General features: G+C 43.2%; 1 protein-coding gene across 2 annotated transcripts in view; it reads left to right on the top strand.

The window, feature by feature from the left end:
• The first annotated feature begins 222 nt into the window (after positions 1-222).
• The window catches only part of GRK3 (G protein-coupled receptor kinase 3), a 62,253-nt gene continuing 37,701 nt past the window's right edge, over positions 223-24,774 (top strand). For both annotated transcript variants that reach the window (XM_060784780.2, XM_067473597.1), the window contains exons 1-3: positions 223-448; positions 4,280-4,356; positions 8,897-8,970. In XM_060784780.2, the coding sequence (XP_060640763.2) occupies positions 306-448; positions 4,280-4,356; positions 8,897-8,970 (294 nt within the window). In that variant the 5' untranslated portion in view covers positions 223-305. The remainder of the gene's footprint in view (positions 449-4,279; positions 4,357-8,896; positions 8,971-24,774) is intronic.

The raw sequence follows: 24,774 nt of genomic DNA, 5'->3' as shown, positions 1-24,774 counted from the left end.
GCAAGCCCCGCCCCTTTGAGGTGGTGAGAAGAGGGGAGAACCATAATTTATGCGGGCTCCACCTCTAGGATTGACCTATCTGAAGAAAGAAGTACTATCTCTGCAAACCTGGCCGGTTGAAAGAAGAGGAAAGTTCCATAATTTATGCAGGGCTCTCCCCTTGAGGACGAATTGGAAGAGTGAAAGGAGGGGAGGAGCTTAATTACCTATGCAAGCCCTGCCCTCTTGCACTGGTGACTTCTCTGAGGGATACTACGCTTCAAATCCAGGCCAAAAGGGACTAGATCTCAAGGCCCAATTCCAAGATGGCAGACCTGGAGGCGGTGCTGGCAGATGTGAGTTACCTGATGGCCATGGAAAAGAGCCGCGGTCGTCGTGGAGAAGACACCTCTGGCCCCACACCCCTCCCCTGGAGAGGCAAGAAGGCCCCTCTCCTCCCAGACAGCTGGTAATATTCAGTATTATTATATATTATTATAATATATTATTATTTGGAACACAACAAGATTAGTACACAGCAAACGAGATTTATTTATTTATCGTGTCATCAGCAACCATACCACTGTATTACATTTCTAACAGAACAAAACAAACAAACAGATTGAAAAAGCACAAATTTTGCAAACTTGGTAGTTGATTAAATGTCCTTTGACCAGTATCTGGCCACTTGGAGTGCCTCTGGTGTTGCTGCAAGAAGGTGCATTGTGCATGTAGCAGGGCTCAGATTGCATTGAAGCAGGTGGTCTGTGGTTTGCTCTTCTCCACACTCGCATGTCGTGGATTCCACTTTGTAGCCCCATTTCTGAACGTTGGCTCTGCATCTCATGGTGCCAGAGCGCAGTCTGTTCAGCGCCTTCCAAGTCGCCCAGTCTTCTGTGTGCCCAGGAGGGAGTCTCTCATCTGGTATCACCCACGGATTGAGGTGCTGGTTTTGAGCCTGCCACTTTTGAACTCTCGCTTGCTGAGGTGTTCCAGCAAGTGTCTCTGTAGATCTTAGAAAACTATTTCTTGATTTAAGTCCTTGGCGTGCTGGCTGATACCCAAACAAGGGATGAGGTGGAGATGTCGCTGCCTTGGTCCTTTCACTATTGGCTGCTACTTCCCGGCGGATGTCAAGTGGTGCAATACCGGCTAAGCAGTGTAATTTCTCCAGTGGTGTAGGGCGCAGACACCCTGTGATAATGCGGCATGTCTCATTAAGAGCCACATCCACTGTTTTAGTGTGGTGAGATGTGTTCCACACTGGGCATGCATACTCAGCAGTAGAGTAGCACAGCGCAAGGGCAGATGTCTTCACTGTGCCTGGTTGTGATCCCCAGGTTGTGCCAGTCAGCTTTCGTATGATATTGTTTCTAGCGCCCACTTTTTGCTTGATGTTCAGGCAGTGCTTCTTGTAGGTCAGAGCACGGTCCAGAGTGACTCCCAGGTATTTGGGTGCGCTGCAATGCTCCAGTGGGATTCCTTCCCAGGTAATCCTCAGAGCTCGGGATGCTTGTCTGTTCTTAAGGTGAAAGGCACATGTCTGTGTTTTAGATGGATTAGGGATCAGTTGGTTTTCCCTGTAATAGACAGTAAGAGCACCTTAAGAGATCTTCTGTTCAACCATCTCAAAGCTCCCTGCTTGAGCGGTAATGGCACGATCATCAGCATAGATGAAACTCTCTGTCCCTTCTGGCAGTGGCTGGTCATTTGTGTAAATGTTGAACATGGATGGAGCAAGCACACTCCCCTGAGGCAGGCCGTTCTTCTGTTTCCGCCATCTGCTTCTCTGGCCCTGGAACTCAACAAAAAAGCTCATGTTTTGTAACAGGTTTTCTATGAGGCGGGTGAGGTGGTAGTCCTTTGTGATATACATTTTTCTCAGGAGGAGGTGGTGGTTCACAGTATCATAAGCCCCTGACAGGTCAAATGAGATCAATATGCTTGCTGTTGCATTGGATCACACGTCGGACACTCCCCAAGTGTCTAGGACTGTGTGATGTAGCGGCGAATAATGCGTGCAGATCCCAGTAAGGTGGCCTTCTGCAGCTGGCAGATGGTAATTATGTCAGTGCCAATTATGTTTAAGTGTAGGCCAAGGTCTTTAGGCACTGCGCCCAGTGTGCCAATCACCACTGGGACCCCTAGACTGGCTTGTGCCACAGTCTTTGCAGTTTGATCTTTACATCCTCTTATCATGTCAGCTTTTCCAGTTGTTTCTCTTCAATCCTGTTGTTACCTGGGATTGCGACATCAAGGATCCATACTTTGTTTTTAACACAATCGTGAGGTCAGGAGTATTGTGCTCCAAAACTCTGTCAGTCTGAATTCGGTAGTCCCAGAGGAGTTTGACGTGTTCATTTTCTGTAACTTTTTCCGGCTTGTGATCCCACCATTCTTTGTGGCAGGCAGATGGTATTTGTGGCACAAGTTCCAATGAATCACCTGAACAACAGTGTTATGCCTCTGCTTGTAGTCTGTCTGTGCTATCTTTTTGCAGCAGCTGATGATGTGATCCATCGTTTCGCCTGCTTCCTTGCAGAGTCTACATTTGGAATCTGTTGTGGATTTTACAATTTTGGCTTTGATGGCATTGGTTCTAATGGCTTGTTCTTGGGCTGCCAAAATCAGGCCCTCCGTCTCCTTTTTTAAAAAAAATTAAAATTCCATTTGTGAGCCACATCCATATCATCCAGCTCTGCTTGTGTCCAGTTCGCAATTCCAGCAGTGTATCTGATGACGGAGATGGCCCAGGACATATTATTTGCTGACCCTATTTTTCACATGCCCATGCTTGATATTGTCCAACTGTAGTATGCCCAGATATTTATAGGCTTCAGGCTGATTGCATTTTATGGTTTGTCCGTTTGGCATCTCTATGCCCTCGCTGTGAGTAATTTTCCCTTTCTTTAATGCCACTGTGGCACATTCGTCTAGGCCGAACTCCATACTGATGTCAGTGCTGAAGATTCTGACTGTGTTGGTCAGTGACTGGATTTCAGTTTCTGATTTTCCGTAAAGCTTTAGATCATCCATGTACAGCATGGGAATTTTTTTAGTGAATTTCTTGCCTTTTGGTAGCCAAGATTTGTTTTCTGTAGAATTACTGACAGTAGGATCATTACAATGATGAACAACAGTAGTGACAGTGAGTCGCCCTGGAAAATTCCTCTCTTGATTTTAACAATTCCATAGCTTTTGTTATTGTGATTATTATTATTATTATTAGATAGACATGTTATATTATGTGTGTGTATATATATATATATATATATATATATATAATATTAGGTAATTTTTATATTGTATTATGATATAATAATTGTATGTTATATTATTATTAGATATTTTAGTATTTTATATTTTATTAGTTATTTTTATTAAATTATTTTTATATTATATTAGATAATATATAATTATATATTAATTATTACATAATGTTATCTTTATTATATTTTATTGTAATTAGTATAATATTAGCTATATAATTTTATATATTATGATTTATTGTATGTTATATATTATTATTAGATTTTTAGTATTTTATATTATATTTTATTAGATATTTTTATTAATTTATTATTAGATAATATATAATTATATATTATAATATATTTTATTAGATATTTCTAGTATTTTATATTATTGGATATTCTGTTATAATATTTTATTAGATATCATATTTTTGTATATTATACATAATATATTGTATTAGATATTTTAATCGTTAAAATATTTTATTATACTATTATTAGATCTTATATAATAATATATAATAATATAATGTATATTTTATTTATCGTTATAATATTTTATTATATATTTATATTTATTATATATTGTTATTTTATATATTATATATAACTAGCCGTCCCCTGCCACGTGTTGCTGTCTGTGTATATGTGTTTTGTATGTGTATATGTGTGTGTATATATTTGTGTATATATGTATTTATGTGGTTATGCGCATACGTTGTAATGTAACATATTTTTATTTTATTTTTCAGCTTTTTTAAATCTCTTCCACTGTGTTTTTCAGTGTTTTAATGAGTGATGGTCACTCGTTGGCCTGATAGGTGTATTGTATCAAAATTTGGTGTCCAGTGGTTTTGGAGTTATGTTAATCCCACAAACGAACATTACATTTTTATTTATATTGATTATATCATTATTATTACATTAGATTTTATTGTATATCATTATATAATGATATACGTTATATATGATGATATATTTTATTAGATATTTTTATTAATATTTGCATTATTTTAAACGCGTTAAAATATTATTATTATTTCCAGTATCCGGAGCGTAATGCAAAGGTATTTAGAAGAAAGAGGAGAATCAACCTTTGACAAGATTTTCAACCAGAAGATTGGTAAGTTATTCATTTTCCTTAATATATATATATCTTATCTATATCTATATATATAATAAAATATATATAAAATATATATAATAAAAGTGAAAATAATAAAAGCGAAAATGTGTGTCTGTGTGTATGTAGCGGAGGTGTCCACTTACACAGACAGTCTCCAGCCTTCACAAGCAGGCTAAAGTTCCAAAGGCACTCCCTCCACTGAAATTCTAGGTTACAGCGAACGCTGTGAACATGTAATCCAAATGCTTCCAATGTCCTCTTGAAACACTATGGCCCACCACCCAAGTAAAGGTTTTCATTCGGGGACAATTTTATCCTAGGTTTGATGTGTTTCTTCCACCACAGAGAGGCATCCCAGGGGTTTTTGTGTGGAATTTGCATGACTCCGCCCACTGCCTCTCCCTTAACCCTTTCCTACCCTTTCCTATGGCACACAGCAAACAGAGTGGGATTAATCAGCAACTGAACCGACTGGAAGGGGGTTGGGGTACTGACTCAACTGGATGGAAGTTGTAGTTCACCCTGCAACAAGGCAGAGCACTGTGGTTCCCTTCGATAATGGACTGGACCACATTTGGCATGCAGAACCCCCCCCCCCCCCCATGACCAGATCTGGGGGGAATTGACCTTCATTTATAGGAGTTGTCATTCACCTACATCCAGAGAGCACTGTGAACCCAACCAGTGATGGATTTGGACCAAACTTGCCACAAATCATGGGACTTTCAGTACCTTCTCTCACTTCCAGAGACCACTGCCATCCCCACAAATGATGGATCAGGACCAAACTTGGCACACAGACCCCCCATGACACACTATGTGTCCTGGTGAGGTTTGGAGGCAGGCGAACCACAGATGATGGGATTTACAGTATTTTCACCCAGGTCAGCTTCCACAGACCATTGCAACTCCCATGCAAGCCGGACCTGGACCAAACTTGGCACACAGACTCTCCATGACACACTTTTTGTCCTGGTGAGGGCTTGGGGAGCCTGGACCAGGGACGATGAGATTTGCAGTATCTTCACTCACTTCCATAGACCCCTGTGGCCAGGGCAGTCACCTCCAAACCAGCCAGTATTCACAGTTGGCCATGTTGGGTCTGTGTACCAAGTTTGGTCCAGATCTGTTGTAGGCTAGGTTCAGTGTGCTCAGGATGCAGGTGAACTGCAATTCCCATATTCCAAGGTCAATCACCCCAAAGCCTGTATTTAGTTGGCCATGTTGGATCTGTGTGCCAAGTGTAGTCCAGATCAGTTTTTTACTGTGTTCACTGCTCTCTGGATACAGGTGAACTACCACTCCCAAAACCAAGGTCAATTCCAACCCAACCCCTGCAGTATGTTCAGTTGTTCATTGGGTTTCTCTGTGCCAGGCATGGTCCCGCTCCATTTTCGGTGGGAGTCACAGTATCTCTGGATGTAGACTCATAGAATCCTAGAGTTGGAAGAGACCTCATGGGCCATCCAGTCCACCCCCCTGCCAAGAAGCAGGAATATTGCATTCAAATCACCCCTGACAGATGGCCATCCAGCCTCTGTTTAAAAGCTTCCAAAGAAGGAGCCTCCACCACACTCCGGGGTAGAGAGTTCCACTGCTGAACAGCTCTCACAGTCAGGACGTTCTTCCTCATGTTCAGATGGAATCTCCTTTCTTGTAGTTTGAAGCCATTGTTTCACATCCTAGTCTCCAAGGAAGCAGAAAACAAGCTTCCTCCCTCCTCCCTGTGGCTTCCTCTCACATATTTATACATGGCTATTATGTCTCCTCTCAGCCTTCTCTTCTTCAGGCTAAACATCCCCAGCTCCTTAAGCCGCTCCTCATAGGGCTTGTTCTCCAGACCCTTGATCATTTTAGTCGCCCTCCTCTGGACACATTCCAGCTTGTCAATATCTCTCTTGAATTGTGGTGCCCAGAATTGGACACAGTATTCCAGGTGTGGTCTAACCAAAGCAGAATAGAGGGGTAGCATTACTTCCCTAGATCTAGACACTATGCTCCTATTGATGCAGCCCAAAACCCCATTGGCTTTTTTTGCCGCCACATCACATTGTTGGCTCATGTTTAACTTGTTGTCCATGAGGACTCCAAGATCTTTTTCACACGTACTGCTCTCGAGCCAGGCGCCCCCCATTTTGTATCTTTGCATTTGTTTTTCCTGCCAAAGTGGAGTATTTTGCATTTGTCACCGTTGAACTCCATTTTGTTAGTTTTGGCCCATCTCTCTAATCTGTCAAGATCGTTTTGAATCCTGCTCCTGTCCTCTGGAGTATTGGCTATCCCTCTTAATTTGGTATCGTCTGCAAACTTGATGATCATGCCTTCTAGCCCTTCATCTAAGTCATTAGTAAAGATGTTGAACAGGACCGTGCCCAGGACGGCACTCCACTTGTCACTTCTTTCCAGGATGAAGAGGAAGCATTGGTGAGCACCCTCTGGGTTCGTCCATTTAACCAATTACTGATCCACTTCACAGTAGTTTTGCCTAGCCCACATTGGACTAGTTTGTTTGCCAGAAGGTCGTGGGGGACCTTGTCAAAGGCCTTACTGAAATCCAGATACGCTACATCCACGGCATTCCCCACATCTATCCAGCTTGTAACTCTATTGAAAAAAGAGATCAGATTAGTCTGGCATGACTTGTTTTTCATAAATCCATGTTGACTATTAGCGATGACTGCATTTGTTTCTAAGTGTTTGCAGACCACTTCCTTAACAATCTTTTCCAGAATCTTGCCAGGTATCGACGTGAGGCTGACTGGACGGTAGTTGTTTGGGTCATCCTTTTTTCCCTTCTTGAAGATTAGGACCACATTGACCCTCCTCCAATCTGTTGGGACTTCTCCCGTTCTCCAAGAACTCTCAAAGATGGTTGCCAATGGTTCCGAAATGACTTCCACAAGTTCCTTCAGTACTCTTGGGTGTAGTTGATCTGGCCCTGGGGACTTGAACTCATTTAGAGCGGCCAGGTATTCCTGGACGACTTGTTTCCCAATTTGGGGTTGGATGTCCTCTAATCCCTCATCCACTCCATCTTGCTGAGGTTGAAGATGACTTTCTTTTTGTGAGAAGACCGAGGCAAAGAAGGCATTAAGTAGTTCTGCCTTTTCCCTACCCACTGTCAGCATTGCCCCATCTTCTCCTCGAAGAGGCCCTATCGCCTCCTTGTTTTTCCTTTTTCTACTGACATAAGAAAAGAATCCCTTTTTATTGTTTTTAATGTCCCTGGCAAGTGTGAGCTCGTTTTGTGCTTTAGCCTTGCGGACCTTATCCCTACAGGTGTTGGCTATTTGTTTGAATTCTTCTTTGGTGATTTCTCTCTTTTTCCACTTCTTGTGCATGTCTCTTTTGTGTTTTAGCACAGTTAGAAGTTCTTTGGACATCCATTCTGGCTTCTTTGCACTTGTCCTATTTTTTCTCTTTGTTGGCACAGTTTGCAATTGTGCCTTGAGTATTTCACTCTTGAGAAATTCCCATCCATCCGTAACTCCCTTGTCTTTTAGTATCTGTGTCCACGGAATGCTGCTCAGTGTTCTCTGTGCCAAGTTTGGTCTGGATCTGTTGTTGGGGTTCAAAATGCTCTCTGGATGCAGGCTGAACCACAACTCCCATACAGGTGGGTCAGTCACCACAAAACCACTCTAGTATGTTCTGTTGGTCTTGGGGGTTCTGTGTGCCAAGATTGGTCCAGGTCCATCATTTGTGGGGGTTGCAGTGGTTTTTGAAAGTGAGTGAAGGTACCGCAGTTCCCATTGTCTGTGATCCACCAACCCCCCACCCCACCAGACAAGGACACAAAGTGGGCCATGGTAGGTCTGTGTATCAAGTTTGGTCCAGGTCCATCATTTGCGGGGGTTGCAGTGGCCTGTGGAAATGAGTGAAGGTATTGTAAATCCTATCATCTGTGGTTGTCCTCCCTCAAACTGCACCAGGACACAAAGTGAGTCATGGGGGTCTGTGTGCCAAGTGTGGTCCAGGTTCATCATTTGTGGGTGTCGCAGTGATCTGGAGGGGGGAACCAGGTGAAGGTACTGCAAATTCCATGAGCTGTGGTCCATTCTACCCCAAACCGTATCAGGACGTAAAGTGGGTCATGGGGGATCTATGTGCCAGGTGTGGTCCTGATCCGTCATTCAGGGGGCTCAGCGGTGTCAGGAAGTGAGTGAAGGTACTGCAAAACCCATCATCCAGATCCATCGTTGGTTGTGTAAGTGGACACCTCCGCCACATACACATACACATTTTCACTTTTATTATATGTGTGTGTGTGTCCTCTCTCTCTGTATATATATATACATTAATTAATAATACACTATATATATATAGTGTATTATTAATTAATGCGTATAGGTTATTATTTTTAATGTATTTCTTATATTATGTTTTCCTTATATTATGTATTATAATTTTGAACTGATATTTTATTAACAATATTATTTATATTATATTATTTTATATTATTTTATAAATAATATAAATATAAGTAATATTTATTTTGTATTTATTTTATATCATATGTATACTTTTTTTTCTTCAGGCTTTTTGCTGTTCAAAGAGTTTTGTGAAAAGAACTTTGAGGAAGGAGTCGCTCAGTTGAGGTTTTATGAAGCGGTAAGAAGAAGAATTGCAAATATAATGATATTATTGATGCACAACAAGATTAGTCCAGAGAGAACAAGATCACTCTGTTGGCTGTTGTGTTGGATCACATGTCGGACACTTCCCAAGTGTCTAGGACTGTGTGATGTACTGGCGAATAATGCGTGCAGATCCGAGTAGGGTGGACTTTTGCAGCTGATAGGTGGTAATTATATCAGTGCCAATTGTGTTTAAGTGCAGGCCAAGGTCTTGCAGTTTGATCTTTAAATCCTCATATCATGTCAGCTTTTCCAGTTGCTTCTCATCAAATCTGCTGTTGCCTGGGATTGCAGCATCAACTATCCATACTTTGATTTTTTCCCCATGATTTTGAGATCAGGAGTTTTGTGGTCCAAAACTCTGTCCGTCTGAATTTGGAAGTCCTAGAGTAGTTTAATGTATTCTTTTCCCGTAACTTTTCTCCAGCTTGTGATCCCACTAGTTTTTTTGTCACAAGCAGATGGTATTTGTGGCACAAATTCCAGTGAATCTTCTGAGCAACGGTATTCTGCCTCTGCTTGTAGTCTGTTTGCATGATCTTCTTGCAGCAGCTAAGGATGTGATCCATCGTTTCACCCACTTTTGCAGAGTCCACACTTGGAATCTGTCGTCAACTTTTCCATTCTGACTTGGACTACTGCAACGTGCTTTATGTGGGGTTGCCTTTGAAGACTGTTCGGAAGCTTCAAATGGTCCAGTGGGTGATAGCCAGGTTGCTAACTGGAGCAGTGCTCAGGGAGCACACAACTCCTCTGTTGCGCCAACTGGCTTCCAGTTTGCTACCGGGAACAATTCAAGTGCTGGCTTTAGCCTATAAAACCCTAAACGGTTTTGGCCCAACTTACTGGTACAAACTTATCTCTCCCTATGAACCATCTTTTGACCTGTGGGGTCCCGCAAGGTTCCATTCTGTCTCCCATGCTTTTTAACATCTACATGAAACCGCTGGGCGAGGTCATCCAGAGTTTTGCAGTTGGGTGCCATCTCTATGCAGATGACACACAACTCTACTACTCTTTTCCACCTAACTCCAAGGAAGCCCCTCGTGTGCTAGACGAGTGCCTGACCACTGTGGCTGTCTGGATGAGGACGAACAAGCTGTAGATTAATCCCGACAAGACAGAGGTCCTCCTGGTGGATCGTAAACCAGACCGGGGTATAGGGTGGCAACCTGTGCTAGACGGGGTTGCACTCCCCCTAAAGTCACAGGTCCGCAGTTTGGGGGTCCTCCTGGATTCTTCACTTATGTTTCAGGCTCAGGCGTTGGTGGTGGCCGGGAGGGCCTTTGCACAATTAAGACTAGTGCGCCAACTGCGACCGTACCTCGGGAAGGTGGATCTGGCCAAGGTGGTCCATGCCTTAGTCACCTCTAGATTGGATTACTGCAATGCACTCTATGTGGGGCTGCCCTTGAAAACGGCCCAGAAATTTCAGATGATTCAATGGGCGGCAGCCAGGTTGTTAACTGGCGCTCCTTACAGGGAGCGGTCATCCCTCCTGTTCAAGGAGCTCCACTGGCTGCCATTCATCTACCGGACCCAATTCAAGGTGCAGGTTCTTACCTACAAAGCCCTGAACAGTTTGGGACCCACCTACCTGTGTGATCGCATCTCTGTATACGAACCCACACGATCCCTTCGCTCATCCGGAGAGGCCCTGCTCTCGATTCCACCAGCATCGCAGGCGCGATTGGTGGGGACGAGAGAGAGGGCCTTTTCGGTGGTGGCCCCTCGACTCTGGAACTCACTCCCTAAAGACATCAGACAGGTTCCAGCTCTGGCAATCTTCAGGAGGAGCTTGAAGACGTGGCTGTTCCAGTGTGCCTTCCCAGAATAATGATCCCATAGCACTTTGTCCTCCAAAGCACTTTACATTTCTTTAAGTCTGCTCGTATGCCCTTCCACAAACAACAGTGTCGCCTTTTGTTCATGTCCCAGCATTATTTCCAATTTTAACTCTACATTTGGCCTTCCCACTGTTTTTAATTATGTGTTGTTTTATTGGTGATGTTGTGTATTTTTGTCTATGTTTTTTAATTGCTTGTATTGTTGTTATTGTTGCTTGTATTGTTGTGTTTGGGCTCGGCCTCATGTAAGCCGCACCGAGTCCCTTGGGGAGATGGCGGCGGGGTACAAAAAAGTGTTATTATTATTATTATTATTATTATCTAAGAATTTAATATCGTCTGGGGAGGCCCTGCTCTTGATCCTGCCTTCTTCGCAGGCACGTTTGGCGGGGACGAGGGACAGGGCCTTCTCAGTGGTGGCCCCTCGGCTGTAGAACTCCCTTCCTAGGGATATTAGATCGGCTCCCTCCTGCCTGACCTTCTGAAAAAAAGTAAAAACCAGGCTCTTTACACAAGCCTTTGGAAGTGCAGTGCAATAGACAAGTTTGAAACACGGAACAGCTTAGACGATGCTACTGGAAAGTAAGATTAACGGGAAGACATTGTTTATTATATGTTTTTAATGATTTTTGTATTATATTGATTTTATATTTATTTTTTAATTTTTCTTTATTGTATTGTTAACAACCATTTGTAATACATTTATCTTTACTTTACATTGCTTTGGTTTCAATACATTTTTTTTCCACCCCTTAACCCTCCCCCCTCCCCCCGTTGACAGGTTGGTCCTTCTTCATTTATTCGAGCCATCGTTGCATTCTGTCTAGTTTTTTTTCCCAATGATCGTCTTTTGGTTTAGCTTCTTGCATCCAATTTTTAAAGGGTGACCATATTTCTTTGATTTCCTTCTGCTTTTGTGTCCATAGTTTTTTCATTTCTTATAATGTCCATAATTTCCAGTTGTCCTTGTTCCCACACATATTCATACCATTTTCCCAAGGTCCATTTCTTTTTTCCTTTCCACCCACAGGCAATCACAGCATGTGCTGTTCTAAACATCATCATAACTAATTTTCGTTCATGCGCTTTTATTTTACTGTCCCCGCAAATCCCTTTAAAGAGAATCTCCATATTTAAATCATTTTTTTAATTTTTGTATATAATTCAATTTTCATGAAGATTTGATTCCAGAACTTTTGTGTCTCCTTACATTACTACCATAGATGTGAATACCAGGTTTCCCTGCTCCCACAGTGCCAACATTTCGGATTTAGACCCTGGATCATATGTGCCAATTGAATTGGTGTCCTATACCATTTTGTTACTACTTTCTGCTCCAGATCCCTATATTTTTCTATCTTTATTTTGTTTAATCCATTCCTTATTCTATCTATTTTTTCTTTCCCTATGCCTCCTTCCTTTTCCCATCTATTTTCCATTCTTTTATACATAAATTCCCTGTCTTCTAACATTCTTCCATATATTTTACCGAACCCTTTTTGCCTTTCACTGGATCTTTCTTTCTTTCAATATTCTAGCTATTATATTTTTGCCCATATTACTTTCTTCCTTTTTTATTTGTTCCCAAATGCCTCTTAATATTAATATTAGCCTAAATGAGATTAATATTAATATTAGCCTAAAAGTTTTTATTGTATACTAGCTGTCCCCTGCCACGCATTGCTGTGGCCCAGTCTGGTGATCTGGAAAATAAAGTAATGAGAAAGTGTTGGTTTCTAATATAGGTACTAATTTCTTTATACTTGTGGGTAAACAGTATTTCTTGTTGTTTCTTTGTCAGTGTTGATGTGGAGAGTGTCTGGTTTGCCTACTCTGAAATATGCAACATATCATAGTCCTTCTTTAAGGGTCTCTTTCAAATCTATGATACTATATTTGTGTGTGTGTGTGAGAATCATATCTATCTATCTATCTATATTTATGGCTGGATGGCTCTTTGTCAGGAGGGCTCTGATTCCATTTTCTTGCCCTGGTGAAGAGAGTTGGACTGGATGGCCTTAAGTATTTTCTGTTGGTCAAGGGGGTTCTGTGTGGGAAGTTTGCCCCGATTCAGTTGTTCGTGGGGTTCAGAATGCTCTTTGATTGTAGGTGAACTGTGAATCCCAGTGTCCTTCTTTAAGAGTCCCTTTCAAATCTATGATACTATATCTCTGTCTGCGTGAATCATCTATCTATCTATCTATCTATCTATCTATCTATCTATATATGGCTGGATGGCTCTTTGTCAGGAAGACTTTGATTATGTTTTCTGGCCCTGATGAAGGGAGTGGATTGGATGGCCTTGAGTATTTTCTGTTGGTCGTGGGTGTTCTGTGTGGGAAGCTTTCCTCGATTCTATCGTTCGTGGGGTTCAGAATGTTCTTTGATTGTAGATGAATTGTGAATCCCAGTGACTACAACTACCAAATGTCAAGGTCTATTTCCCCCAAACTCCATCCGTGTTCATATTTGGGTGTATTGAGTGCTTGTGACAAGTTTGGTCCAGATCCATCATTGTTTGAGTCTACAGCACTCTCTGGATGTAGGTGAACTACAACTCCCAAATTCAAGGTCAATGCCCACCAAACCCTTCCAGAATTTTCTGTTGGTCAGGGGAGTTCTGTGTGCCAAGTTTGGTTCAATTCCATCATTGATGGAGTTCAGAATGCTCTTTGATTGTAGGTGAACTATAAATCCCAGAAACTACAACTCCCAAATGACAAAATCATAATTTTTTGAGTGATGGTCACTCCTTGTGTTGTGAGATGTTTTGTTGCCAAATTTGGTGTGATTTTGTTCATTCGTTCTTTTGTTTTTAAGGTACTCATTATGCACAGAGCATTTATATATAGATTATATTAGATATTATTATATACCATCTTGGGTACCTGACGTTGGTTATTTCAAAAATTCATTTTTTAATTGTATGAAATGCATAAGGTTGTGTGTGAACTCACGTGCCAGGTTAACCCGCTAAAACTTCATCAGTGGTTAAAGTTTGTCATGTTGGGCAATCTTGCTCTCTAGATGCATCATCAGTGGGGTCTCTGCTCCCACCATGGTAGGTCAGCTCCCCCCAAATCCCTCCAGTGTGTTCAGTTGGTCATGGGAGTTTTGTGTGCCAAGTTTGGTCGCGGTCCATTGTCAGTGGGGTTCACAGTTTCTCTGGTTGCAGGTGATCTACGACTCTCGAAAATCAAGGTCAGTCTCTTCCAATCCCCTCCAGCTTTCCAGTTTGGGTATATTGGTTATGTGAGCCAAGTTTGATCCAGGTGCATTGTTGGTGAGGTCCTGTGTGCTCTTTGATTGCAGGTGAACTATACATCCCAGGCCCTACAACTCTCAAATGTCAAGGCCAATTCCCCCCAAATGCCTATGTTCAGTCTGCCAAATGTGGTCCAGGACACAGTGCTGTGTCTTGATGCAGGGTGAACTACAACTTCCATCCCTTTGAGTCAGACCCCCAACCCCCTCCAGTATGTTCAGTTGCTGGTCAATTCCTCTCTGTTTGCTGTCCGACATAGGAAAGGGTTTTTTCCCCTGTTTCAGGAGGGACTTGAGAAACTGCAAGTAGCTTCTAGTGTTAGCGAACTGGACGTCTGCAAGGACGTTGCCCAGATGATTTCCCATCCTTGTGGGAGGCTTCTCTTATGTCCTCGCATGGGGAGCTGGAGCTGACAGAGGGGGCTCATCTGCGCTCTCCCCCGGATTCGAACCTCTGACCTGTCGGTCTTCAGTTCTGTCAACACAAGGGTTTAACCAACTGCGCTACCGAGGGCTCCAGGAAAGGGTTAAGGGAGAGACAGTGGGTGGGGTCATGCAACTTCCACACCAATGGAGAGAGAAAGGAACACTGGGTTGCCTGTGGTGGAGGAAACACACGAAATCTAGTATGGAATGGTCCCCCGTCTGAAAACCTTCACTTGAGTGGTGGGAAGAATGGTGTTTGTGGAGGACATTGGCAGGGCTCTTGGACATGTTCATGGCGATGGCTATAACCTGTAATGTCATTGGAGGGAGAGCCATTGGTGTCTCCTGAGGGGTGGAGATATAGTTGTTTGTGGAGGCGGGAACTTGTCTAAGTGGAAACCCCAACCACATACACATACAGATTTTCACTTTTTATGTGTATAGATTATTATTATTATTATTATTATTATTATTATTATAGGGTCTTTTATATAGTCTAGTATTATTAAAATATATTTTATAATATATAATTTATTATTATAGTGAAGGTTTCTCTCTTCCTTCTTTCCTTTCTTTCGCATTCTATTCCTGGAAACTAATTAAGAGATTAATGATCTGAGCGATTAGAGCAAAGCTCATTTGCTAATTTCCCAAAATAAATAAATCCCAGATTTAATAAGCAAAGCCAAGTTCTTCCTTGATCTCTGTTTACTCTCATTGCAAAAAAAAAATAATAAAAAAAATTGAGAGACTTTCTTCTTTTCTTATTTTAGTACTAGCTAAACCCAACCATCCTTCGCTGTCGCTCAGCCTGATATGGAATGAATGTGAAAGTAAAATCAAAGTATTTTAGCTCCAAATGGTGACAGTGTTTGCAATTGGCCATGTCAGTCTGTGCCAAGTTTGGTCCAGATCCGACATTGTCTGGGTTCAGTGCTCCCTTGATGCTGGTGAACTACAACTCCCAGATTCCCAGGGCATTGCTGGGTGCCCAAGCTAGTATAGAATATATTTTAAATATATTTGTTGTTGTTTATTCATTCAGTAGTCTCCGACTCTTTGTGACCTCATGGACCAGTCCACGCCAGAGCTCCCTGACGGCCGTCACCACCCCCAGCTCCTTCAAGGTCAGTCCAGTCACTTCAAGGATGCCATCCATCCATCTTGCCCTTGGTCGGCCCCTCTTCCTTTTGCCTTCCACTTTCCCCAGCATCATTGTCTTCTCTAGGTTTGCTGTCTCCTCATGATGTGGCCAAAGTACTTCAACTTTGTCTCTAGTATCCTTCCCTCCAATGAGCAGTCAGGCTTTATTTCCTGGAGGATGGACTGGTTGGATCTTCTCGCAGTCCAAGGCACTCTCAGGACTTTCCTCCAGCACCACAGCTCAAAAGCATCGATCCAGCTCTCACATCCGTAGGTGACTACAGGGAATACCATGGCTTTGACTAGGCGGATCTTTGTTGCCAGTGTGATGTCTCTACGCTTTATTATTTTATCGAGACTGGACATTGCTCTCCTCCCAAGAAGTAAGCGTCTTCTGACTTCCTGGCCACAGTCTGCATCTGCAGTAATCTTTGCACCTAGAAATACAAAGTCTGTCACGGCCTCCACATTTTCTCCCTCTTTTCCCAGTTGTCAATCATTCTTGTTGCCATAATCTTGGTTTTTTTGATGTTTAGCTGCAAGCCGGCTTGTGCGCTTTCTTCTTTCACCTTGATTAGAAGGCTCCTCAGCTCCTCCTCGCTTTCGGCCATCAGAGTGGTGTCATCTGCATATCTGAGGTTGTTAATGTTTCTTCCAGCAATTTTTACCCCAGCTTTGCATTCATCAAGCCCCGCACATCGCATGATGTGTTCTCCATACAAGTTAAAAAGGTTGGGTGAGAGTATGCAGCCTTGCCGTACGCCTTTCCCAATCTCGAACCAGTCTGTTGTTCCGTGGTCAGTTCTTACTGTTGCTACTTGGTCCTTGTACAGATTCCTCAGGAGAGAGACAAGGGGGCTTGGTATGCCCATCCCACCAAGAACTTGCCACAGTTTATTATGATCCATACAGTCATATATTATTATTTATTTAATAATAAAATAATAAAACAGTATATCATTATATCATTAGTTCTCCTGATCCCCCCTCTAGAATCCTGGCTTCTGCTGCCATTAGATCTCCATTAAGGTCTAATCGACAACCGGGATACCTGGTCTTTACGCCTGCCCCAGCCTGTTCAGGAAATCCTACTCAAGAACTTCCTTTGTCCGACCTTGTTCCGCCCCTTTTTCAGTTAGCGGGCCGAACACTGGACACTTAGCAGACTTTAATGTGGATTGTAATTCTGGGTGGGGGATTCCGGTCATCATTAGCAAAGGGTTAAATGGCAGTGGTCCTAGGTCAAACGCCAGAGCGAGGGCGAGTTGTTTGGAAACTCGCTCCCCCGCCAATTTGCGCTCCATCCCCAGGTATACGGCCAAGAAGGTGCTATCTTCGTCCCCCACTGTCCCTGCTACTAATCAATGCTAGGTCTGGGTTGTTGTAGTTTTTTCCGGGCTATATGGCTATGTTCTGGAGGCAATTTTTCTCCTGACGTTTCGCCTGCATCTATGGCAAGCATCCTCAGAGGTAGTGAGGTCTGTTGGAAGTAGGAAAAATGGGTTTATATATCTGTGGAATGACCAGGGTGAGACAAAGGACTTTTGTCTGCTGGGGCTAGCTGTGAATGTTTCAGCTGATCACCTTGATTTGCATTCAATGGCCTGGAAGCGCCTGGGGGGAATCTCTTATTGAGAGTGATTTTATGTGCCTGTTTATTTCCCCTCTGTTGTTTTGCTGTTGTAATTTTTGAGTTTTTTAATACTGGTAGCCAGATTTTGTTCATCTTCATGGTTTCCTCCTTTCTGTTGAAATGGTCCACATGCTTGTGGATTTCAATGGCTTCTCTGTGTAGTCTGACATGGTGGTTGTGAGAGTGGTCCAGCACTTCTGTGTTCTCAAATAATAATGCTAGGTCTATTGTTAACAAAACTGCTACCCTCTGCAACTTCATTCTTGATCAAGCAGCGGACCTGGTTTGCATTACAGAGATCTGGATCCATGAGGGTGATAACATCCCCTCACATGAACTGATACCTCCAGGTTTCCAAATATTTCAACAGCCTCGGAGTGCGGGACGGGGTGGAGGCGTTGCATTACTCCTCCGTGATCATTTTACCATCAAAATTGTCCCAACCCCGAAGATAGCCGGCATCAAATGTGTTGGTGCGGTCTTGGCCAGTAGGGAATCCTTAGCCATTCTTGTAGTTTACCATGCACCGGGATCGCCGGGAGAGAGTCTGCTTAAGTTATTAGATCTTGTTGCGGACTGGGTCCTGAGGTTCCCCAGACTTATTGCCCTGGGTGACTTTAATGTACTTGCCGAGGCACTGTCATCCTCATCAGTAACTAAGTATCTAGTACCAACCTTGAAAACTTTGGGGCTCTCATTAATCAAGACTCGCCCCACTCATCGGGCCGGTCACACTTTAGACCTGATTTTCTATATTGGAGTACGGACATCTTTATCTGTGGTAATTGATGTCCCCTGGTCCGACCACGCTGCCCTGAAGGCCCGGATTGAGATTCCATCTCCTCCTTCCCAAGTTGTCAAACCAATCTCTGCCCGCTCTAGAAGACTCATAGAACCTGCTAGGTTCTTGAATGCCCTTAAGGGCCTTGGAACCGTGTGCTTCACTTTCAATGAACAAGTCAACAACTGGAACACCAGCCTGTTGACTGCCTTGGATGAGATTGTACCCAGACGCCACTTTCTCCCTCGCCGGAATCGCTCCCCTTGGTACAGTAACGATGAAGCAAGCACGAAAGTGGCTGGAACATCAGTGGCGACGGAAACCTGATGAGGTGTCAATGTCTACTTTTAAGGCTTTTCGCAAGTCCTATGAGTCAGCTGTCAGGGACTCTAAAAAATCATATAATTCCTCTTTAATAGCCTCTGCTAGATCGCGCCCAGCACAATTATTCAAAACCGTTCGTGCCTTGATTAGTCCAGCTCCTTTAGTCCAGAACCCAGCAACCATGCCTCTTATAGCTCTGGCATTCCAGAATTTTTTCACTGATAAAATTGCTTCGGCAGGAATTCCTCCCCCCCCCCCCCCCCCACAGTCAACACCATGAGTGAGCTGGAGACTTTGTGGCCGCATAGTGGGCCTATCTTCGATCAATTTACTCTGCTTGACACAGAAGATGGCACCAGAATTCTGGCTGCTGCAAAACCAACCACCTGTTCCTTTGATCCGTGCCCCTCTTGGCTGATCAAGAGCTGCTTGGAAGGTCTACTCTTGCTCTCTACTGTTTAAAATTGTATTATATCTCCAGGTTCTTTCTTTTCTCTCTATTTCTAATTTTACTTTTACTCTTAATGGTGCATGATCTGACAAATATATTGGAAGTGTTTTTGCCTCTAGAATCAATGATTGGTTTGTATTTTCCCCCAAAATATAATCTATTTTACTATATGTATCATGTCTTCCTGAATAATAAGTCCATCTATTGTTCTCTGATTCCTCTTCTAATAGGTCCTGCATGTTGTGTTCTCTTATATTTAATTTCCTATTATTATTTTGCCTTGTTGACACTAATTCCAAATTGTAATCTCCTGCACAAAACAATTCCCCTTCTGCAAACTTATCCACCTTTCTAAATACTTGTTTTATGTACCTTGATTTTTGTTTGGGGCATATATACATACCAAGGTCATTCTAATTTTTCCTATGTTTCCTTTTATCATTACCCACCTCCCCTCTGAATCCCTTTTTACTTTTTTCACCTGGAAATCTCATGTGTTTTTATTATTATTAATTATTATTATTTTATTATTTAACTTTATTTGTACCCCGCTAGCATCTCCCGAAGGACTCGATGCGGCTTACATAGGCCAAGGCCTCAAAACACAATACAACACCTAAAGCAAATTAAAAACAGTTAAGCAATATTAACAACAAGCAATAAACAGTACATCAAGACACTATAAAACTGGGCCGGGCCAGAGTAATGGGTACAAAATTAAAAGTGCTGATGTGGCAGGAGGTATGTAGGATTATAAGGTAAGTGCAGTGTGCGGTGTGCAGCAATCTTAGTTCTACTAAAGTGCTTCTGGGACTTGGTATTGGAGATTCCTAATCTGGGAAGGCACATCGGAATAGCCAGGTCTTCAAGACTGCCAATGTAGGGGCCTGTCTAAGATCTTTTGGGAGGGTGTTCCAGAGTCGGGGGGCCACCACGGAAAAGGCCCTGTCTCGAGTCGCCACCAGGCGCACCTGTGACGCAGGCGAAATCACGAGCAGGGCCTCTCCGGATGAACGAAGTGAACGTGTGGGTTCATAGACGGAGATGCGGTCACGCAGGCTATTAATTAAAATAGCCACACCACGTGATCTATTTGAACCTCGAGATTCCTAAACTTGACCCCAAATCCTGTCATTAAATAGTGGAGTACTGTCCCGCAATCTTTTATGTGATTCTTGTAAAAATAGAACATCCACCTTGTTATCCCTCACTGCCTTCATCAGTCTTGCTCTTCGCTTTGGAGCAGACAAACCATTGCAGTTATGTAAAAAAATTACAATCTGAGCCATAACAAGATATTGTGTGCAATTACCCTCCTGTAGTTCCTTTTCCCTGTTCACCAGCTCCCCCCTCCTGCAAGTTCTTAAACCCCATTTATCACAGTCCTATTATTTTTAGGCTGCTTCTTTTTTATATCCCCATAGTAGATCTTGTTTCCATTCTTGACTCTCCTCTAAGCTTTTGGCGTTTCAGTTCTCGAATCTGTTTCTCCATGTATTTCAACTCCTGTAAATCCATCGCCTTCAGGTCCCTTAAAGTTCTTTTCTCTTGTTCCTGCTTCTCTTCTCTGTCCTTCGCATCTCCAATAGCAAATAGTCAGTCCACCTACTTCTCCATCTGCCGCCTCCAGCTCTGTTGATGTTATCTGTCCAGCTGTCTCTGTTGATGTTATCTGTCCAGCTGCCTTGTGAATGTCCTTGGCATGTTTACTCCATATGAAACTCTGAGCTTCTTCTTCTTTATCTGTCTCCTCCGTTCTGTCCAATGCTCCTCCCTCTGTATCCAGGCTTAGTTGCCTCCGCATTTTCCTCCCACTCTCCAGATTAGTGGCTTTGTATAAATTATTGTTATTATAGATAATCAAGGTCGCTGGAAAAGCCCAGGTGTAACGTTGGCCCCTTTTTTCAAGGATCCCTGTAATTTCCCTCATTTCAGCCCTTTTTTTCAATGTCTCTGGTGATAGATCCAAAAGTGGCCAGACCGTTTTACCAGCAAAAGTCAGGTTTTTAATTTTCTTTAGCTTCCAAAAGGTAGATTCTTTATCAGCCTCCCTTGTGAATTTAATTAAGATGTCTTGGGGTGTTTTTCCCCCTCTGTAAGCCCAATGCACTCTCTCTATCTGTTCTGATGAAATTTGAGTCAATGTCTGTAACCAAATAACAATATCCTTTTTCAAACTTTTTTTGATTTGGAAATCTTCTCCACCTCCTCCTCTCAAACGTATGTTTGCGCGTCTGGAACGATCTGCAAGGTCACCAATTTTGTTTAGGAGTTGTTGATTTGCACATTTTAAGTTATTTATCTCCTCTTTTTGTTTCAAGGACTCCTCTGCTGCCTCCTTGAACATTTCCTCATATTTTTCCACCCTGTCCTCGATCAGTCCGAGATGGGAATTAATTCCTTTAATTTGCTCCTTTATTTCATCATTCCCTTTTCTTAAGCAATCAGAACTTATCTTGAGTTCTTGCAAGTTTTTCATAATTCTGTCCAATTTATTTCCCCACTCTGCTCTCTCTGCCATCATGAAAACTTACTTTCACTTCTTCCTCCGCTGGTCTGTTGTGTTATTTCTGAGATTTATAGCTCCAGGCACGCTGCATAGAATCATAGAATCAAAGAGTTGGAAGAGACCTCATGGGCCATCCAGTCCAACCCCCTGCCAAGAAGCAGGAATATTGCATTCAAATCACCCCTGACAGATGGCCATCCAGCCCCTGTTTAAAAGCTTCCAAAGAAGGCGCCTCCACCACACTCCGGGGCAGAGAGTTCCACTGCTGAACGGCTCTCACAGTCAGGAAGTTCTTCCTCATGTTCAGATGGCCGCACCGCTACCTCTTTAACTTCTCTTTCAGTCCAGATCCAGGTTGAGGAAAGATTTATAGTCTCGTTGGGCTTTTTAAAGCTTTTATTCTTTTGCCATCAGGGAGCGAGGTTGGAGCACGTCTGCTCTGGCTGACGCATCCCACAGCACCGCTTAAGGTCTACTCGATCCGTTGAGCAATATAATCAATGGCTCTCTGGACAATCTAAAAGAGAGGCAAGGGTTCGTCCCTTGTTAATAAAGGCTAGCTTGGATTCTATGACCCTTGCCAATTACCGTCCTGTTTCTAATCTGTCATTCTTAGGTAAGATGATAGAGCGGGCTGTAGGAATTGCAACAATTCCTGGATGACACAGCCGGCCTCGACCCTTTCCAGTCAGGTTTTCGCCCTGGCCATGGGACGGAGACAGTCCTGGTTGCAATTACGGATGAACTCCATCGCCAGTCTAAGAGCCGCCGCAAACTAGCCTCCTCCGAGAGCAAACTGTGCCAGCACATCCATGATGTCATAAGACTCCGCCTCTTTCTTCGCCTCTTTCTCCGTGCCAGCATGGTTTTTCCTTTGCTGGGGCAGCTATGCCAGCGTACGCTCACGGTTGAATTCTGCCAACAGCGAGAGTACGCTGACATAGCTGCCCTAGCAAAGGAAAAACCACGCTGGCACGGAGAAAGAGGCGGAGAAAGAGGCGGAGAGAGAGGTGGAGTCTTATGGCGTCATAGACGTGCTGGCACAGTTTGCTCTCAGAGGAGGCTAGTTTGCGGCGGCTCTAACAATGGTGGATCCATGCTACTGGTACTTCTCGACCTTACCACAGCGTTTGACACCGTTGACTACGATCTAATGATTCACCGTCTTGCCATGTCCGGAGTTCGCGGTTAGGCCCTTAATTGGTTCAACTCATTTCTCCGGAACTGGAGTCAGCACGTGGAGTACATGGATCAAGTCTCTGATAGATCCCCCCTCCTATGTGAGGTCCCCCAAGGTGCAATTCTCTCCCCTCTTCTCTTCAACATCTACGTTAGACCCCTTGCTAGCTTAGCTCGGAGTTTCGGCCTGGACTGCTACCAATATGCGGATGATACCCAACTCCTTCTGTGCCTGGAGCAACGTCAATACCAGACAATTTCACCTTATGTCTGGAAGCCCTGTTGAACTGGCTACGTGCTAGCAGACTGAAAGTGAACCCGGCGAAGACTGAGATTCTCTGGCATGGCTGCCCGACAGGTCTGACTCATCCGCTACCCACCTTCGATGGTGCTGCCCTATCTCCATCGACCACTGTTAAGAGCTTAGGTGTCGTCCTGGATTTGCAGCTGACAATGGAAGCTCAGGTCACTGCTGCCAGCAAACAGACCTTTTTCCATCTACAACAAGCAAGGCAATTGGCTCCCTATCTATCTGACGAGGCCCTGGCAACAGTCATCCATGCCACGGTCACATCCAGGCTAGACTATTGCAACGTCTTGTATATTGGCCTTCTGATGCCTATGACCTGAAAGCTCCGTATTGTTCAGAATGCGGCAGCCAGGTTACTCACAAGAACGCCCACGAAATGCCATATAACACCAGTGTTGTGGAATTTACATTGACTTCCAACTGAGTACCATGGCCTGTATAAGATGTTAGTTCTGACCTTTAAAATTCTTTATGGCCAGGGTCCATCGTACCTTATGGACCGCCACTTCTTCTCCCATCATCGGAGGCCAGCACAACACAACTTACTCTATATACCGGGTCCTAGAGAAGTGCACTTGGAAAGTACCAGATGCAGGGCTTTTTCTATTTCTGCCCCTGCCTTATGGAATTCCTTGCCGCCCTACTTGAGAGCCATGCGTGACTTAGGGCCTTTTACTCTAGCACTTAAGATCTGGCTTTTCACTAGAGCATTTGATCTATGTTAATTATTAATTTTTGTATGTTTGTATTTTTATCTCTTACAATTTAGCTAGTAAATCGCCTAGAGCATCTCGGATGGAGGGTGATTAATAAGTAATTAAATATGATATGATACGATGATATGATTATATTTTATTATATATCAGTAGTATTATGAAGCCCCCGGTAGCGCAGTGGGTTAAACCCCTGTGCCGGCAGGACTGAAGACCGACAGGTCGCAGGTTCGAATCCGGGAAGAGGCAGATGAGCTCCCTCTATCAACTCCAGCTCCTCATGCGGGGACATGAGAGAAGCCTCCCACAAGGATGATAAAACATCAAATCATCTGGGCGTCCCCTGGGCAACGCCCTTGCAGACAGCCAATTCTCTCACACCAGAAGCGACTTGCAGTTTCTCAAGTCGCTCCTGACAAGACAAAAAAAGTAACATTATATTTAATATATTAGTGTTTTTATTATAGAACAATAGAAAATATTAAATTCAATCTCCTGAAATACCTTTCGAGCAAAAACAGACAACAGATGTATGGATATTATTACAGACCTATAGATATTATTATAGACATATAGATGTTATTGTTATTGTTATTTTTATAGATCTTATATAGCTATTATTATAGATGTAAACATATTATTATACTTTATATAGATATTATTATTATTATAGACATAGATATTATAGGCATTATTGTTATAAATGTACAGATATTTTTGACAGACAGATATTATAATTATAGACCAGTAGATATTATTATAGGCATATAGACATTATTACAGGCATATAGATATTATGATAGAAATGTAGATATTATTGTTAAAGACATATAGATATCATGTTGTTGTTCATTCGTTCAGTCATTTCCGACTCTTCGTGACCTCATGGACCATCCCACGCCAGAGCTCCCTGTCGGCCGTCACCACCCCCAGCTCCTTCAAGGTCAGTCCAGTCACTTCAAGGATGCCATCCATCCATCTTGCCCTTGGTTGGCCCCTCTTCCTTTTGCCTTCCACTTTCCCCAGCATAATTGTCTTCTCTAGGCTTTGCTGTCTCCTCATGATGTGGCCAAAGTACTTCAACTTTGTCTCAAGTATCCTTCCCTCCAATGAGCAGTTGGGCTTTATTTCCTGGAGGATGGACTGGTTGGATCTTCTCGCAGTCCAAGGCACTCTCAGGACTTTCCTCCAACACCAC

This window comes from Anolis sagrei, chromosome X (genome assembly GCF_037176765.1).
Source record: "Anolis sagrei isolate rAnoSag1 chromosome X, rAnoSag1.mat, whole genome shotgun sequence".
Taxonomy (NCBI): domain Eukaryota; kingdom Metazoa; phylum Chordata; class Lepidosauria; order Squamata; family Dactyloidae; genus Anolis; species Anolis sagrei.
This window is presented reverse-complemented; position numbering and strand designations above follow the sequence as displayed.